This window comes from Oncorhynchus kisutch, linkage group LG4 (assembly GCF_002021735.2).
Source record: "Oncorhynchus kisutch isolate 150728-3 linkage group LG4, Okis_V2, whole genome shotgun sequence".
Lineage (NCBI taxonomy): Eukaryota > Metazoa > Chordata > Actinopteri > Salmoniformes > Salmonidae > Oncorhynchus > Oncorhynchus kisutch.
The window spans coordinates 13,346,227-13,365,778 of NC_034177.2; the positions used below are offsets into that span (position 1 = coordinate 13,346,227).

The 19,552-nt window shown below is 46.7% G+C and overlaps 1 protein-coding gene across 1 annotated transcript in view; it reads right to left on the reverse strand.

The window, feature by feature from the left end:
• Nucleotides 1–19,552, reverse strand: part of LOC109889066 (nuclear factor 1 A-type-like) — a 199,641-nt gene that overhangs the window by 19,367 nt on the left and 160,722 nt on the right. Inside the window, exons 4-6 of the mRNA XM_031822233.1 lie at nt 19,227–19,290; nt 18,235–18,395; nt 10,050–10,177 (exon numbers count right to left, since the gene is read on the reverse strand). Coding sequence (XP_031678093.1) covers nt 10,050–10,177; nt 18,235–18,395; nt 19,227–19,290 — 353 coding nt within the window. The remainder of the gene's footprint in view (nt 1–10,049; nt 10,178–18,234; nt 18,396–19,226; nt 19,291–19,552) is intronic.

Sequence of the window (19,552 nt, forward strand, 5' to 3'; positions counted from 1 at the left end):
CACACACACACACACACACACACACACACACACACACACACACACACACACACACACACACACACACACACACACACACACACACACACACACACACACACACACACACACACACTCTGTACACAAGCATACAGCCTGTTTACCTCATGGAGATGCTCTCACTGACATCATATCTTATTCCTAAGCTCTGGCAATATGAAACAGAAACACACACACACACACACACACACACACACAAAACACAGAAACACACACCACGGAAACAAACACACCATTGCCCGTCCCCTTATCCTATAGGTGGGCCTCTTCTCCGAGTCACTGGCAACTCCACCCTGTCCTCTTTAACGAAAACAAACACTCCCCCTCCACACACACAATCACAGGCTCACACACACACGGACACACACTGTCGTCTACCTGTAAGGTATAAGGCCTAAGGTCTGCTCTGTAAAAGCTTGGCCTTTTTATTAGGAGAATAAGGAGCGTTCTACTGTGACATTGTCTGAGAGGGAGAAAGGTGTGTCTCTTCTCTTCTGATGTGTTCTCTCTCTGCACTGGAAGGCTATAAGAAGGGGATATATATATATATATATATATATACACAGTACCAGTCAAAAGTTTGGACACACCTACTCATTCAAGGGTTTTTCTTTATTTAGACTATTTTCAACATTGTAGAATACTAGTGAAGACATCAAAACTATGAAATAACACACATTTTAAAAAATGTGTATTTATTTCACCTTTATTTAACCAGGTATGCTAAATGAGAACATGTCCTCATTTGCAACTGCGACCAGGCCAAGATAAAGCATAGCAATTCGACACATACAACAACACAGAGTAACATATGGAATAAACAAAACATAGTCTATAATACAGTGGAACAAAAGAAAACAAAAAGTCTATATACAGTGAGTGCAAATGAGGTAAGATAAGGGAGTTAAGGCAATAAATAGGCCATGGTGGCGAAGTAATTACAATATAGCAATTAAACACTGGAATGGTAGGATGTGCAGAAGATGAGGGTGCGAAGGAGCAAGATAAATAAATCAATACAGTATGGGGATGAGGTAGTTGGATGGGCTATTTACAGATGGGCTATGTACAGGTGCAGTGATCTGTTAGCTGCTCTGACAGCTGGTACTTAAAGCTAGTGAGGGAGATATCAGTCTTCAGCTTCAGAGATTTTTGCAGTTTGTTCCAGTCATTGGCAGCAGAGAACTGTAAGGAAAGACGAGCAAAGGAGGAATTGGCTTTGGGGGTGACCAGTGAGATATACCTGCTGGAGCGCAAGCTACGAGTGGGTGCTGCTATGGTGACCAGTGAGCTGAGATAAGGTGGGGCTTTACCTAGCAGAGACTTGTAGATGACCTGTAGCCAGTGGGTTTGGCAACGAGTATGAAGCGAGAGCCAGCCAACGAGAGCGTACAGGTCGCAATGGTGGGTAGTGTATGGGGCTTTGGTGACAAAACGGATGGCACTGTGATAGACTGCATCCAGTTTGTTGAGTAGAGTGTTGGATCGGTAGGATGGTCAGTTTTATGAGGGTATGTTTGGCAGCATGAGTGAAGGATGCTTTGTTGCGATATAGGAAGCCAATTCTAGATTTAATTTTGGATTGGAGATGCTTAATGTGAGTCTGGAAGGAGAGTTTACAGTCTAACCAGACACCTAGGTATTTGTAGTTGTCCACGTATTCTAAGTCAGAGCCGTCCAGAGTAGTGATGCTGGACGGGCGAGCAGGTGCGGGCAGTGATCGGTTGAATAGCATGCATTTAGTTTTACTTGCGTTTAAGAGCAGTTGGAGGCCACGGAAGGAGAGTTGTATGGCATTGAAGCTCGTCTGGAGGTTAGTTAACACATTGTCCAAAGAGGAGCCAGAAGTATAGAGAATGGTGTCGTCTGCGTAGAGGTCTATCAGATAATCACCAGCAGCAAGAGCAACATCATTGATGTATACAGAGAAGAGAGTCGGCCCGAGGATTGAACCCTGTGGCACCCCCAAAGAGACTGGCAGAGGTCCGGACAACAGTCCCTCAGATTTGACACACTGAACTCTATCAGAGAAGTACTTGGGAAACCAGGCGAGGGAATCTTTTGAGAAACCAAGGCTGTCAAGTCTGCCAATAAGAATGTGGTGATTGACAGAGTCGAAAACCTTGGCCAAGTCGATGAATACGGCTGCACAGTAATGTCTCTTATCGATGGCGGATATGATGTCGTTCAGGACCTTGAGTGTGGCTGAGGTGCACCCATGACCAGCTCTGAAACCAGAACGGTCTGCCTACCCATGTCAGAGACGCAAACTCGGTCTCAACCTTTAAGTCTTTACTGAAGACTCATCTCTTCAGTGGGTCATATGATTGAGTGTAGTCTGGCCCAGGAGTGGGAAGGTGAACGGAAAGGCTCTGGAGCAACGAACCGCCCTTGCTGTCTCTGCCTGGCCGGTTCCCCTCTTTCCACTGGGATTCTCTGCCTCTAACCCTATTACAGGGGCTGAGTCACTGGCTTGCTGGGGCTCTCTCATGCCGTCCCTGGAGGGGGTGCGTCACCTGAGTGGGTTGATTCACTGTTGTGGTCATCCTGTCTGGGTTGGCTATACTCAGCCTTGTCTCAGGATGGTAAGTTGGTGGTTGAAGATATCCCTCTAGTGGTGTGGGGGCTGTGCTTTGGCAAAGTGGGTGGGGTTATATCCTTCCTGTTTGGCCCTGTCCGGGGGTGTCCTCGGATGGGGCCACAGTGTCTCCTGACCCCTCCTGTCTCAGCCTCCAGTATTTATGCTGCAGTAGTTTATGTGTCGGGGGGCTGGGGTCAGTTTGTTATATCTGGAGTACTTCTCCTGTCCTATTCGGTGTCCTGTGTGAATCTAAGTGTGCGTTCTCTAATTCTCTCCTTCTCTCTTTCTTTCTTTCTCTCTCTCGGAGGACCTGAGCCCTAGCACCATGCCCCAGGACTACCTGACATGATGACTCCTTGCTGTCCCCAGTCCACCTGGCCATGCTGCTGTTCCAGTTTCAACTGACCTGAGCCCTAGGACCATGCCCCAGGACTACCTGACATGATGACTCCTTGCTGTCCCCAGTCCACCTGGCCATGCTGCTGCTCCAGTTTCAACTTCCACCTGACTGTGCTGCTGCTCCAGTTTCAACTGTTCTGCCTTATTATTATTCGACCATGCTGGTCATTTATGAACATTTGAACATCTTGGCCATGTTCTGTTATAATCTCCACCCGGCACAGCCAGAAGAGGACTGGCCACCCCACATAGCCTGGTTCCTCTCTAGGTTTCTTCCTAGGTATTGGCCTTTCTAGGGAGTTTTTCCTAGCCACCGTGCTTCTACACCTGCATTGCTTGCTGTTTGGGGTTTTAGGCTGGGTTTCTGTACAGCACTTTGAGATATCAGCTGATGTACGAAGGGCTATATAAATACATTTGATTTGATTTGATTTGATTTGATTGCATAGCGGAGAAGGTATGGTGGGATTCGAAATGGTCGGTAATCTGTTTGTTAACTTGGCTTTCGAAGACCTTAGAAAGACAGGGTAGGATAGATATAGGTCTGTAGCAGTTTGGGTCTAGAGTGTCTCCCCCTTTGAAGAGGGGGATGACCGCGGCAGCTTTCCAATCTTTGGGAATCTCAGACGATACGAAAGAGAGGTTGAACAGGCTAGTAATAGGGGCTGCAACAATTTCGGTAGAACATTTTAGAAAGAGAGGGTTCAGATTGTCTAGCCCGGCTGATTTGTAGGGGTTCAGATTTTGCAGCTCTTTCAGGACATCAGCTATCTGGATTTGGGTAAAGGAGAAATGGTGGGGGCTTTGGCGGGTTTCTGTGGAGGGTGCCGGGCAGTTGACCGGGGTAGGGGTAGCCAGGTGGAAAGCATGGCCATTCGTAGAGAAATGCGTATTGAAATTCTCAATTATAGTGGATTTATCAGTGGTGACAGTGTTTCCTAGCCTCAGTGCAGTGGGCAGCTGGGAGGAGGTGCTCTTATTCTCCATGGACTTTACAGCAGAACTGTTTTGAGTTAGTACTACAGAATGCTAATTTCTGTTTGAAAAAGCTAGCCTTAGCTTTCCTAACTGCCTGTGTATAGTTGTTAGTAACTTCCCTGAAAAGTTGCATATCACGGGGGCTGTTCGATGCTAATGCAGAACGCCACAGGATGGTTTTGTGCTGGTCAAGGGCAGACAGGTCTGGAGTGAACCAAGGTCTATATCTATTCCTAGTTCTACATTTTTTTTGAATGGGGCATGCTTATTTAAGATGGTGAGGAAGGCACTTTTAAAGAATAGCCAGGCATCATCTACTGACGGGATGAGGTCAATGACATTCCAGGATACCCCGGCCAGGTCGATTAGAAAGGCCTGCTCGCTAAAGTGTTTTAGCGAGCGTTTGACAGTGATGAGGGGTGGTCGTTTGGTCGCAGACCCATTACGGATGCAGGCAATGAGGCAGTGATCGCTGAGATCTTGATTGAAAACAGCAGAGGTGTATTTGGAGGGCGAGTTAGTTAGGATGACATCTATGAGGGTGTCCGTGTTTACGGATCTGGAGTTGTACCTGGTAGGTTCATTGATAATTTGTGTGAGATTGAGGGCATCAAGCTTGGATTGTAGGATGGCCGGGGTGTTAATCCAAGGTGCTACTAGGTGTCCTAAACTGGGACAGTTTAGGTCACCTAGTAGCACGAGCTCAGAAGATAGATGGGGGGCAATCAATTCACATATGGTGTCGAGGGTACAGCTGGGGGCAGAGGGAGGTCTATAGCAAGAGGCAACAGTGAGAGACTTGTTTCTGAAAAGGTGAATTTTTAGAAGTAGAAGCTTGAATTGTTTGGGTACAGACATAGATAGCCTGCAGAATTCTGTATTACTATCTTTGCAGTAGATTGCAACACCGGCCCCTTTGGCAGGTCTATCTTGGCAGAAAATGTTATAGTGAGCAATGGAGATTTCATGGTTTTTGGTGGTCTTCCTAAGCCAGAATTCAGACACGGCTAAGACATCCGGGTTAGCAGAGTGTGCTAAAGCAGTGAGTAAAACAAATTTAGGGAGTAGGCTTCTAATGTTAACATGCATGAAACCAAGGCTTTTACGGTTACAGAAGTCAACAAATGAGAGCACCTGGGAAGTGGGAGTGGAGCTAGGCACTGCAGGACCTGGATTAACCTCTACATCACCAGAGGAACAAAGAAGAAGTAGGATAAGGGTACGGCTAAAGGCTATAAGAACTGGCCGTCTAGCACGTTCGGAACAGAGAGTAAAAGGAGCAGGTTTCTGGGCATGATAGCATAGATTCAAGGTATAGTGTACAGACAAAGGTAAGTTAGGATGTGAGTACATTGGAGGTAAACCTAGGCATTGAGTAATGATGAGAGAGAGATATAATCTCTAGAGACGTTTAAACCAGGTGATGTCATTACATATGTAGGAGGTGGGACAACATGGTTGGTTAAGGCATATTGAGCAGGGCTAGAGGATCTACAGTGAAATAAGACAGTAATCAGTAACCAGGACAGTAATAATATTGATATTAGAGAGAGGCATGCGTAACCAAGTGAACATATTGGTCCAGTGAGTGATTGGGCTGACTGGGAATAAGGCGATTCAGACAGTTTGCAGGCCGATGCTAACACGCTAACAGTTAGTAGGACGGGGCTAAACAAGCTAGAAGTTAGCAGACCGGGGCTGGCAAGCTAGCATTTAGCAGACCGGGGCTAGCAATTTAGCCTTTGGGGGTAAGTCCGCGATGGGGGTAAGTCTGTTTTTGCCACTTCGTACAGTGACGTCGATAGACCAGTCGTGGAGTTAGCAGGGTTCCAAGTAGCTCTAGGTAGCTAGCAGGCCTAGCAGGTTATCAGAATGTGCCTTCAGCGGGCGTTGCGCCTGAGGGGCCTGTTAGAATCCTCGGGCAGATTATGTCGGTATTCCAGTCGTAGAGGATCGGTGGGGTTCCGTGCCCCGTACCGGCAGTAGAAGGGGTCCAGATATTGTACCCCAGGAGTGAGCCGGGTGATGGGTCTAGCATGGGCTAGCCTCAGGCTAGCTGGTGCTAGCTCCGGGACGGAAACGTTAGCCAGGAGTAGTCAACCCGGGTTGCGGTTAGCTAGCTGTGATGATCCAGATGAAAAGGTTCAGAGTTTGTGGTAGGAATCCAGGGATATGGAGAGAAAAATAGGTCCGGTATACTCTGGTTTGAAACGCGTTGTACGAACTGGCGAGAGCTTTCCAAGCTAAAGGTTAGCTGATGACCGCTAGCAGTGGTTAGCTGACCGATAGCTGGTAGCTAGTTAGCTAGCTAGCTGCAGTTGAGGTATTCCAGTTTGGAGGTAAATAGAAATACTTTAGGGGAAAAAAATAGATCCACACCACATTGGGTGAGGCGGGTTGCAGGGGAGTATTTTGAAGTTGAGGTTTAGGAAAAATATTAAAAAGAACGCGAAGAAAAATATATATACACATGGGACGAGACAAGACAAAGACGTCTGACTGCTATGCCATCTTGGATTCAGGAATGGAATCATGTATTACATGGAATCATGTATTAAACAAAAAAGTGTGAAACAAATCAAAATATATTTAATATTTTAAATTCTTCAAAGTAGTCACCCTTTGCCTTGATGACGGCTTTGCACACTCTTGGCATTCTCTCAATCAGCTTCATGAGGTAGTCACCTGGAATGCATTTCAATTAACAGGTGCGTCTTGTTAAAAGTTAATTCGTGGAATTTCTTTCCTTCTTAATGTGTTTGAGCAAATCAGTTGTGTTGTGACAAGGTAGGGGTGGTATACAGAAGATGTTGTGTTGTGACAAGGTAGGGGTGGTATACAGAAGATGTTGGGTTGTGACAAGGTAGGGGTGGTATACAGAAGATGTTGTGTTGTGACAAGGTAGGGGTGGTATACAGAAGATGTTGTGTTGTGACAAGGTAGGGGTGGTATACAGAAGATGTTGTGTTGTGACAAGGTAGGGGTGGTATACAGAAGATGTTGTGTTGTGACAAGGTAGGGGGGGTATACAGAAGATGTTGTGTTGTGACAAGGTAGGGGTGGTATACAGAAGATGTTGTGTTGTGACAAGGTAGGGGTGGTATACAGAAGATAGCCATATTTGCTAAAAGACCAACTCAATTTTATGGCAAAAACAGCTCAAATGAGCAAAGAGAAATGACAGTCCATCATTACTTGAAGCATGAAGGTTAGTCAATGCGGAAAATTACAAGAATTTTCAAAGTTTCTTCAAATGCAGTCGCAAAAACCATGAAGCGCTATGATGAAACTGGCTCTCATGAGGACCGCTACAGGAAAGGAAGACCCAGAGTTACCTCTGCTGCAGAGGATAAGTTCATTAGAGTTTACTGCACCTCAGAAATTGGAGACCAAATAAATTCTTCACATAGTTCAAGTAACAGACAGATCTCAACATCAACTGTTCAGAGGAGACTGGTTGAATCAGGCCTCCATGGTCGAACTTCTACAAAGAAACCACTACTAACGGACACCAATAAGAAGAAGAGACTTGATTGGGCTAAGAAACACGAGCAAAGGAAATTAGACCGGTGGAAATCTGTACTTTGGTCTAACGATTTTTGGTTCCAACCGCCATGTCTTTGTGACACGCAGAGTAGGTGAACGGATGATCCCTGCATTTGTAGTTCCCACTGTGAAGCTTGGAGGAAGTGGTGTGATGGTGCTTTGCTGGTGACACTGTCTGTGATTTATTTAGAATTCAAGGCACACTGAACTAGCATGGCTACCACAGCATTTTACAGTGATATGCCATCCCATCTGTTTTGCGCATAGTGGGACTATAATTTGATTTTCAACATGACAATGACCCAACTCACCTCCAGGCTGTCTAAGGGCTATTTCACCAAGAAGTAGAGTGATGGAGTGCTGCATCAGATGTACTGGCCTCCACAATCACCTGCCCTCAACCCAATTGAGACGGTTTGGGATGAGTTGGACCGCAGAGTGAAGAAATAAGCAGGCAACAAGTGCTCAACATATGTGGGAAATCCGTCAAGACTGTTGGAAGCTGGTTGAGAGAATGCCAAGAGTGTGAAAAGCTGTCATCAAGGCAAAGGGTGGCTACTTTGAAGAATCTCAAATATAAAATATATTTTGATTTAACACCTTTTTTGTTACTACATGATTCCATATTTGTTTTTTCATAGTTTTTAATGTCTTCACTATTATGTAGAAAATAGTAAAAATAAAGAAAAACACTGGAATGAGTAGGTGTGTCCAAACTTCTGATGGGTACTGTGTACACCGAACCAATATATATATATTTTTTTTCCATATATATTTTCATATATATATACTGTATTTACACTGAACCAAAATATAAACGCAACATGTAAAGTGTCCCTTGTTTCATGAGCTGAAATAAAAGATCCCAGAAATGTTCCAGATGCACAAACAGCTTATTTCTCTAAAATGTTGTGTACAAGGTGTGGCATATCAAGAAGCTGATTAAACAGCATGGTCATTACACAGGTGCACCTTGTGCTGGGCACAAGGCCACTTTAAAATGTGCAGTTTTGTCACAGCACAATGCCAGAGATGTCTCAACTTTTGCGGGAGCGTGCAGTTGGCATGCTGACTGCAGGAACACCCACCAGGGCTGTTGCCAGATCATTTAATGTTAATTTATCTACCATAAGCTGCCTCTGTCATTTTAGAGAATTTGTCAGTACGTCCAACTGGCTTCACAACCGCAGAGCACGTGCAGTATGGTGTTGTGTGGGTGAGCGGTTTGCTGATGTCAACGTTGTGAACAGAGTGCCCCAAGCTACGGACAACGAACACAATTGAATGGAAGCTGAAAATGTCCCAATTTTTCCTTGGCCTGCATATTCACCCGACATGATAGCCATTGAGCATGTTTGGGATGCTCTGGATCGATGTGTACAACAGTGTGTTCCAGTTCCCGACAATATCCAGCAACTTCGCACAGCCATTAAAGAGTGAAACAACATTCCACTGGCCACAATCAACAGCCTGATCAACTCTATGCGTACGAGTTGTGTCGCGCTGCATGAGACAAATGGTGGTCACACCAGATACTGACTGGTTATCTGATCCACACCCCTACCGTTTTTTTTAAGGTATCTGTGACCATCTATATTCCCAGTCATCTGAAATGCATAGATTAGGGAATAATGAATTTATTTCAATTGACTGATTTCCTCATATGAACTGTAACTCAGTAAAATCTTTGAAATCGTTGCATTTTGCATTTATATTTTAGTTCAGTATAAATAAAAAGGGGAGCAGAGAGTGGAAAAGGTGAGAAGATACAGGGAGACATATAGGAACAGTGTGTGTGTGTTACAGATTGAAGCCACTGAAGCACCGGAGGAGGACCCTGAGGGATTTACAGCCCACCAGCCTAAGGCATTGCAGAATGACACACACACATACACACACACACAAACACACACATGTGAAGAACATTGACACACAGAGGGGTATATACACACACACACATACACATCCTGTCATACATGTACAGGATACAGGGTGTGGAACACACACATACGCCTCTTGGACTATTCCTGCGGGTGCCCTATGCCCCCCCCCCCCATGGTTTTCAATGTGTTAGCATTAATGCCATTGTTAATCCCATCATTGTTAATCCCATCAACACAGATGGCCTTTGTAAAAAAATATATGACTTCGGAAGGTGTTTCTGACGATCCCAGGCATTCTGAAAAATGTGACCATGTGAGATAGAAATGCACAGAAAGATAGACAGGGAAGACACAGGACGCACACGATTCTCACCCTCACATACACAATCCTGCATTTTTACCAGTCACGCACGCAAACAACCCTGCATTCTCACTCTTGACACACACACTCTCCTGTCAGTCCACTTCCTCCCCAAACATACTATATGTCTCTAGCAGAGAAGAAAAGCTGTGTTCAGTCACAGTGCTAAGACTAGGGAGGGTATCAGGGACAGGGTAAGCGTGTGTTACAGGAGTGTTGGCACCAGTCGGGTAGAGTGTTGGCAGTTTACAGCACAACGTACCAGTTTCCACTTCGTGCCAGCTGCTGGCCTGGCTGCCGCTGCCCGGGGAGCGCCCTTGACCTGGATAGTAGGACTCTTCTCCTGGACTGTCCACCTCGTCCTCCATACACTTGATCCTCTTGGCCGAGCTGGACGGGGACACACACATGGACAGATGGACACATACACACAGAGACCAGGGTTAATGTCTGATAGTTAAATGACGTTTTAAGTGCTATACAAAGAACAATCTACAGAAATGTATCTGTCATTTTCAATTTTCAGAAATCCTATATTCAGTTTGATGCAAACTTGCTGTATAGTCTCCATGTGGTTCCACCTGGAACCAGTCAAACACTGAAGCTGTCCCCCCAGTCACACACTGAAGCTGTCCCCCCAGTCAAACACTGAGGCTGTCCCCCCCCAGTCAAACACTGAAGCTGCCCCCCCCAGCCACACACTGAAGCTGTCCCTCCAGTCACACACTGAAGCTGTCCCCCCAGTCAAACACTGAAGCTGCCCCTCCCCCCCAGTCACACACTGAAGCTGCCCCCCCCAGTCACACACTGAAGCTGTCCCCCCAGTCAAACACTGAAGCTGTCCCCCCAGTCAAACACTGAAGCTGTCCCTCCCCAGTCAAACACTGAAGCTGCCCCCCCCCACCAGTCACACACTGAAGCTGTCCCCCCCAGTCACACACTGAAGCTGCCCCCCCCAGTCACACACTGAAGCTGCCCCCCCCCCAGTCACACACTGAAGCTGCCCCCCCCAGTCACACACTGAAGCTGGCCCCCCCAGTCAAACACTGAAGCTGCCCCTCCCCCCAGTCACACACTGAAGCTGCCCCCCCCAGTCACACACTGAAGCTGCCCCCCCCAGTCAAACACTGAAGCTGCCCCCCCCCAGTCACACACTGAAGCTGCCCCGCCCAGTCAAACACTGAAGCTGTCCCCCCAGTCACACACTGAAGCTGCCCCCCCAGTCACACACTGAAGCTGCCCCCCCCAGTCACACACTGAAGCTGCCCCCCCCAGTCACACACTGAAGCTGCCCCCCCAGTCAAACACTGAAGCTGCCCCCCCAGTCAAACACTGAAGCTGCCCCGCCCAGTCAAACACTGAAGCTGTCCCCCCAGTCACACACTGAAGCTGCCCCCCCAGTCACACACTGAAGCTGCCCCCCCCCAGTCAAACACTGAAGCTGCCCCTCCCCCAGTCACACACTGAAGCTGCCCCCCCCCAGTCACACACTGAAGCTGCCCCTCCCCCCCAGTCACACACTGAAGCTGCCCCCCCCAGTCAAACACTGAAGCTGCCCCCCCCAGTCAAACACTGAAGCTGCCCCGCCCAGTCAAACACTGAAGCTGTCCCCCCAGTCACACACTGAAGCTGCCCCCCCAGTCACACACTGAAGCTGCCCCTCCCCCAGTCACACACTGAAGCTGCCCCTCCCCCAGTCACACACTGAAGCTGCCCCCCCCCAGTCACACACTGAAGCTGCCCCCCCAGTCACACACTGAAGCTGCCCCCCCCCCCCAGTCACACACTGAAGCTGCCCCCTCCCAGTCACACACTGAAGCTTCCCCCCCCAGTCACACACTGAAGCTGTCCCCCCAGTCAAACACTGAAGCTGCCCCCCCCCCGTCAAACACTGAAGCTGCCCCCCCCCCCCAGTCACACACTGAAGCTGTCCCCCCCCAGTCACACACTGAAGCTGCTCCCCCCAGTCAAACACTGAAGCTGCCCCTCCCCCAGTCAAACACTGAAGCTTCCCCCCCAGTCACACACTGAAGCTGTCCCCCCCCAGTCATACACTGAAGCTGTCCCCCCAGCCACACACTGAAGCTGCCCCTCCCCCAGTCACACACTGAAGCTGCCCCTCCCCCAGTCACACACTGAAGCTGCCCCCCCCCCCCCCCCGTCAAACACTGAAGCTGCCCCCCCCAGTCACACACTGAAGCTGTCCCCCCAGTCACACACTGAAGCTGCCCCCCCCAGTCAAACACTGAAGCTGCCCCCCCCCCAGTCAAACACTTAAGCTCTCCCCCCAGTCAAACACTTAAGCTCTCCCCCCAGTCAAACACTTAAGCTCTCCCCCCAGTCAAACACTGAAACTCTCCCCCCAGTCAAAGACGGACTGTGGTTTGGTGCTGGTGTGTGTACAGTATATCTGTCTCTGTTAGTGAGGCTAAGAGTAGGTCCCAAATCGCACCCCAATTCCCATTATAGTGCACTACTTTTGACCAGGGCCAATACGGGCTCTGGTTAGAAGTAGTGCACTATATAGGTAACAGTGTTCCACTTGAGATGCAACCTCAGACCAGTGAGTTATTTCCCTTGCCGTTGGTTCTGACATTTATTTGTGAATGTGATGTCTGCTGGTGAGCTTTCCTGGTAATCACGTAATTAGGGCCGAGCGTGTCCACACACTGCCTCCTTGTTCAGACCTGTTTGCTTTGACAGGAAGGAAGGCTGACCGGAGAGAGGGGTGGGCTGGTGGTGTATGTGAGCTTACACATAGACTTGGATATGTGGAGACGTATACACGCACAAATGTGTGTATGGGTACACATGCTCTTGCACACACACACATACTAGACGGTGTCAGAGGAAGGCCTATAAAATTGTCAGACTCCAGTCACCCAAATCAGACTGTTCTCTCTGCTACTTCACGGAAAGCGGTACCGGAGCGCCAAGTCTAGAACCAAAAGGCTCCATGACACAGCTTCTACCACCAAGTCATAAGACTGCTGAACAATTCATCAAATGGCCACCCAGACTATTTACATTGTTTTTACACTGCTGCTACTCGCTGTTTATTATCTATGCATAGTCACTTTACAAATGACCTCAACTAACCTGTACCCCCGCACATTGACTCAGTACCAGTACCCCCTGTTTATAGCCTCGCTATTATGTCATTTTCTTGCGTTACTTTTTGATTTAATTTAATTTTTTACTTTAGTATATTTTGTAAATATTTTATTAACTCTATTTCTTGAACAGCATTGTTGGTTAAGGGCTTGTAAGTACGCATTTCACGTTAAGGTCTACACCTGTTGTATTTGGCTATGTGACAAATAACATTTGATTTGATTTGATATGCAAACACATGCGTATTTAACATGCGCAAGTTTAACCATAGCACAGAATATGTGTGTGTGCAGAAGTCGGATCTTAATATGACCCATTCCGTCGCAGGAGGAAAATCATTTAAATAGATATTTAATGTATAATTCACCAGGGAGCAGCTGGATGCGGTGTTTGTAGGCTATACAATGCAGTGCCGTCCCGAGGGGGCTATGGTTTGGGGAAGGCTCTGCAAACCATCCCACCTCATACCATCCAGTATTCTCAGGGCTTCCTAGAGCATTGTGAACTAGTGCAGTGGTCTGAGCAGCACGTTAGGCTCCAAGCATCACGACTTCTAGCCCAGTACTGGAAAATCATTTTGTATGAAACCGATGTTGGTGTCCTGGCTTATTGTTTTATTTGTTTCCTGTTTATCCAACAGTGTCTGGTCATTTCCTATCAACATCAGTGTCTGGTCATTTTCTATCAACATCAGTGTCTGGTCATTTCCTATCAACATCTGTGTCTGGTAATTTCCTATCAACATCAGTGTCTGGTCATTTCCTATCAACATCAGTGTCTGGTCATTTCCTATCAACATCAGTGTCTGGTCATTTCCTATCAACATCAGTGTCTGGTCATTTCCTATCAACATCGGTGTCTGGTCATTTCCTATCAACATCAGTGTCTGGTCATTTCCTATCAACATCGGTGTCTGGTCATTTCCTATCAACATCAGTGTCTGGTCATTTCCTATCAACATCAGTGTCTGGTCATTTCCTATCAACATCAGTGTCTGGTCATTTCCTATCAACATCAGTGTCTGGTCATTTCCTATCAACATCAGTGTCTGATCATTTCCTATCAACATCAGTGTCTGGTCATTTCCTATCAACATCAGTGTCTGGTCATTTCCTATCAACATCAGTGTCTGGTCATTTCCTATCAACATCAGTGTCTGGTCATTTCCCAACAACATCAGGGTCTGGTCATTTCCTATCAACATCAGTGTCTGGTCATTTCCTATCAACATCAGTGTCTGGTCATTTCCTATCAACATCAGTGTCTGGTCATTTCCTATCAACATCAGTGTCTGGTCATTTCCTATCAACATCAGTGTCTGGTCATTTCCTATCAACATCAGTGTCTGGTCATTTCCTATCAACATCAGTGTCTGGTCATTTCCCAACAACATCAGGGTCTGGTCATTTCCTATCAACATCAGTGTCTGGTCATTTCCTATCAACATCAGTGTCTGGTCATTTCCTATCAACATCAGTGTCTGGTCATTTCCTATCAACATCCGTGTCTGGTCATTTCCTATCAACATCAGTGTCTGGTCATTTCCTATCAACATCAGTGTCTGGTCATTTCCTATCAACATCAGTGTCTGGTCATTTCCTATCAACATCAGTGTCTGGTCATTTCCTATCAACATCAGTGTCTGGTCATTTCCTATCAACATCAGTGTCTGGTCATTTCCTATCAACATCAGTGTCTGGTCATTTCCTATCAACATCAGTGTCTGGTCATTTCCTATCAACATCAGTGTCTGGTCATTTCCTATCAACATCAGTGTCTGGTCATTTCCTATCAACATCAGTGTCTGGTCATTTCCTATCAACATCAGTGTCTGGTCATTTCCTATCAACATCAGTGTCTGGTCATTTCCTATCAACATCAGTGTCTGGTCATTTCCTATCAACATCAGTGTCTGGTCATTTCCTATCAACATCAGTGTCTGGTCATTTCCTATCAACATCAGTGTCTGGTCATTTCCTATCAACATCAGGGGGAAAATAATCTTGGACTGTCCATATTTTAAATGTGTAACTACATCAAGTCAATCAGGGTATCAAAATATTTGTGTCAAAAGGGCATAGGCCAGACTCAAACCCACGCCGAACCCACGCCGACATGCTAGGACTGTATGTGCCCTAACTAACCGCGAGATTGAACCCACTTTTGAGTTAAGGATACACTTCTAGCCCAGTGGAGGCCGATATCTGTCTCGTCTTATTTAGCTACAGTGTGGAGAACAAGTATTTGATACACTGCTGATTTCGCAGGTTTTCATACTTACAAAGCATGTAGAGGTCTGTCATTTTTATCATAGGTACACTTCAACTGTGAGAGACAGAATCTAAAACAAAAATCCAGAAAATCACACTGTATGATTTTTAAGTAATTCATTTGCATTTTATTGCATGACATAAGTATTTGATACATCAGAAAAGCAGAACTTAATATTTGGTACAGAAACCTTTGTTTGCAATTACAGAGATCATACGTTTACTGTAGTTCTTGGCCAGGTTTGCACACACTGCAGCAGGGATTTTGGCCCACTCCTCCATACAGACCTTCTCCAGATCCTTCAGGTTTCTGGGCTGTCGCCGGGCAATACGGACTTTCAGCTCCCTCCAAATATTTTCAATTGGTTTCAGGTCTGGAGACTGGCTAGGCCACTCCAGGACCTTGAGATGCTTCTTACGGAGCCACTCCTTAGTTGCCCTGGCTGTGTGTTTCGGGTCGTTGTCATGCTGGAAGACCCAATGCTCTTACTGAGGGAAGAAGGTTGTTGGCCAAGATCTCGCGATACATGGCCCCATCCATCCTCCCCTCAATACGGTGCAGTCGTCCTGTCCCCTTTGCAGAAAAGCATCCCAATAATGATGTTTCCACCTCCATGCTTCACGGTTGGGATGGTGTTCTTGGGGTTGTACTCATCCTTCTTCTTCCTCCAAACACGGCGAGTGGAGTTTAGACCAAAAAGCTTTATTTATTTTCTCATCAGACCACACGACCTTCTCCCATTCCTCCTCTGGATCATCCAGATGGTCATTGGTAAACTTCAGATGGGCCTGGACATGCGCTGGCTTGAGCAGGGGACCTTGCGTGCGCTGCAGGATTTGAATCCATGACGGCGTAGTGTGTTACTAATGGTTTTCTTTGAGACTGTGGTCCCAGCTCTCTTCAGGTAATTGACCAGGTCCTGCCGTGTAGTTCTGTGCTGATCCCTCACCTTCCTCATGATCATTGATGCCCCACGAGGTGAGATCTTGCATGGAGCCCCAGACCGAGGGTGATTGACTTTCATCTTGAACTTCTTCCATTTTCTAATAATTGCGCCAACAGTTGTTGCCTTCTCACCAAGCTGCTTGCCTATTGTCCTGTAGCCCATCCCAGCCTTGTGCAGGTCTACAATTTTATCCCTGATGTCCTTACACAGCTCTCTGGTCTTGGCCATTGTGGAGAGGTTGGAGTCTGTTTGATTGAGTGTGTGGACAGGTGTCGTTTATACAGGTAACGAGTTCAAACAGGTGCAGTAAATACAGGTAGTGAGTGGAGAACAGGAGGGCTTCTTAAAGAAAAACTAACAGGTCTGTGAGAGCCGGAATTCTTACTGGTTGTTAGGTGATCAAATACTTATGTCATGCAATAAAATGCAAATTAACTACTTAAAAATCATACATTGTGATTTTCTGGATTTTTGTTTTAGATTCCGTCTCTCACAGTTGAAGTGTACCTATGATAAAAATGACAGACCTCTACATGCTTTGTAAGTAGGAAAACCTGCAAAATCGTCAGTGTATCAAATACTTGTTCTCCCCACTGTATATAAAATGATGGTCGGTGATCTGTATGGCTGCATGTCGCCTTTGTAAAAAAGTATATGACGTTTTTGTACATTTGAATGTTTCAGTAATAGGACCTAGCGCGTTTGAGCGAGAGACAACATTATTTTAGATGGAGGGAAAGAGAACTGCTCATTTTCAGCCAGTCAAAAGAGTGATCAAGTTAAGATCCGACATCTGAATGCCTGTGCAACACGTTACATTAGAGAGGATTCCGGGCCATGTGCCTTCATTATGTGAGTATGGAACAGGAGATGGTGGGTTGGTTCAGTTCAGTGAGTAGTGCCTCGCAGCGCTGTGTGTAAAGCTGCTCTTTCAACCTGGTGCGTGGGCTGTCTCCGGAGTAGTAGGGCGAGTCAGAATGTGTTTGAGAGAAACACACACACACAAATACTCTCCTAAACACACACATTAGTATGAATGCACAAACGTACATATGCACAAATACACACTGTGGGGTGACTAGGGTTCTACTATGGGAATGAGCGAGCGTGTGTGTGTGTGTGCGCATGCCTAACTGTGTGTGCTTATGTGTCTAAGCGTGTGTGTGTGTGTGTGTGTGTATGCAGGTGTACGTGCCTGTCTCTGTGTGTGCCTTTCTCTTTCTGTGTGTGTGTGTTTATGTGTGTGTGTTTATATGTGTGTGTGTTTATATGCGTGTGTGTGTTTATATGTGTGTGTGTGTGTGTTTATATGTGTGTGTGTGTTTATATGTGTGTGTGTGTGTGTGTGTTTATATGTGTGTGTGTTAATATATGTGTGTGTGTTAATACATGTGTGTGTGTGTGTGTGTGTGTGTGTGTGTGTGTGTGTGTGTTTATATGTGTGTGTGTTTATGTGTGTGTTTTAATGTGTGTGTGTGTGTGTTTATATGTGTGTGTGTGATAATATATGTGTGTATGTGTGTGTTTGTGTGTGGGGGGGGTGTGTGTGAGCGTGTTTGTGTTTATATGTGTGTGTGTGTTTATATGTGTGTGTGTGTTTATATGTGTGTGTGTGTGTGTTTATATGTGTGTGTGTTAATACATGTGTGTGTGTGTGTGTGTGTGTGTGTGTGTGTGTGTGTGTGTGTGTGTGTGTGTGTGTGTGTGTGTGTGTGTTTATATGTGTGTGTGTGTTTATGTGTGTGTTTTAATGTGTGTGTGTGTGTGTTTATATGTGTGTGTGTGATAATATATGTGTGTATGTGTGTGTTTGTGTGTGGGGGGGTGTGTGTGAGCGTGTTTGTGTTTATATGTGTGTGTGTGTTTATATGTGTGTGTGTGTGTGTGTGTGTGTGTGTGTGTTTATATGTGTGTGTGTGTATGTGTGTGTGTTTATATGTGTGTGTGTGTGTGTTTATATGTGTGTTTGTGTATGTGTGTGTTTTTATATGTGTGCGTGTGTTTATGTGTGTGTGTGTGTGTCTATGTGTGTGTGTGTGTGTGTGTGTGTGTGTGTGTGTGTGTGTGTGTGTGTGTGTGTGTGTGTGTGTGTGTGTGTGTGTGTGTGTGTGTGTACCTGCTGGAGGAGGTGCTGGGTAAGGGTCGCCTCATAGCCCCAGGGCTCATGCTGTAGTAGGAGGAGCTGTCCAGGTCGGCCAGCGAGAAGTTAGGACCCGTCCCAGCTGCGATGGGGGCTAGAGAGAGAGAGAGAAAGAGAGAGGAGGGAGAGAGAGAGAGGGGGAGAGAGGGGGAGAGAGAGGGAGAGAGAGAGAGAGAGAGAGAGAGAGAGTGAGGGGGGGGGGGTGAGAGAGGGAGAGAGAGGGTGGAGAGGAGAGAGGGGAGAGAGAGGAGAGAGAGGGGAGAGAGAGAGAGAGAGAGAGGGGGAGAGAGAGAGAGAGAGAGAGAGAGAGAGAGAGAGAGGGGAGAGAACAAGGAGAGAGAACAAGAACATTAGGTGTTACCATTTATTAAACTACCAGAGTGTACATCTCAATAAGTGGCCCTCCTCTCCTTGTGTCCTCTCCATGTCTCCTCTCCTCTCTACTTTCACCTGCAGAGGAGAGGAGACAAGACGAGAGGAGATAAGATGAGAGGAGACAAGAGGAGAGGAGATAAGAGGAGACAAGAGGAGAGGAGACAAGAGGAGAGGAAATAAGAGGAAAGGAGACAAGAGGAGAGGAAAGGAGATAAGAGGCGAGGAGACAAGAGGAGAGGATAGGAGATAAGAGGGAGTCACTTTAGATGCACCCGGTACCTCGTTCACCTTGTTGCCCTTAAGTGTCTGACTTAAAAGGTTTCCCTTCCCGAAACCTGCTTGCTTGCTTGTGTGTGTGTGTGTGTGTGTGTGTGTGTGTGTGTGTGTGTGTGTGTGTGTGTGTGTGTGTGTGTGTGTGTGTGTGTGTGTGTGTGTGTGTGTGTGTGTGTGTTTGTGTGTGTGTGTGTGTGTGTGTGTTGTAGGTCACCGTGGGACTAGCTGGCGCCTTTTGTCATCCAGTCCATAAAGGCAGTTGGTGCCTCTTTATATTCACGGTGACGGGGACCACTATTTTTGATGAGGACAGCGCAAACGTGATGCGGAGGGGAGGAGGGAGAGGAGGAGAAGGAGGAGGAAGAGGTCAGAGGAGAGTCACTGCTGCAGACCAAATGGAGGAGAGTACAACAGGAGGAGGAAGAGGTCAGAGGAGAGTCACTGCTGCAGACCAAATGGAGGAGAGGACGAGAGGAGGAGGAAGAGGTAAGAGAGTCACTGCTGCAGACCAAATGGAGGAGAGGACGAGAGGAGGAGGAAGAGGTAAGAGAGTCACTGCTGCAGACCAAATGGAGGAGAGGACGAGAGGAGGAGGAAGAGGTCAGAGGAGAGTCACTGCTGCAGACCAAATGGAGGAGAGGACGAG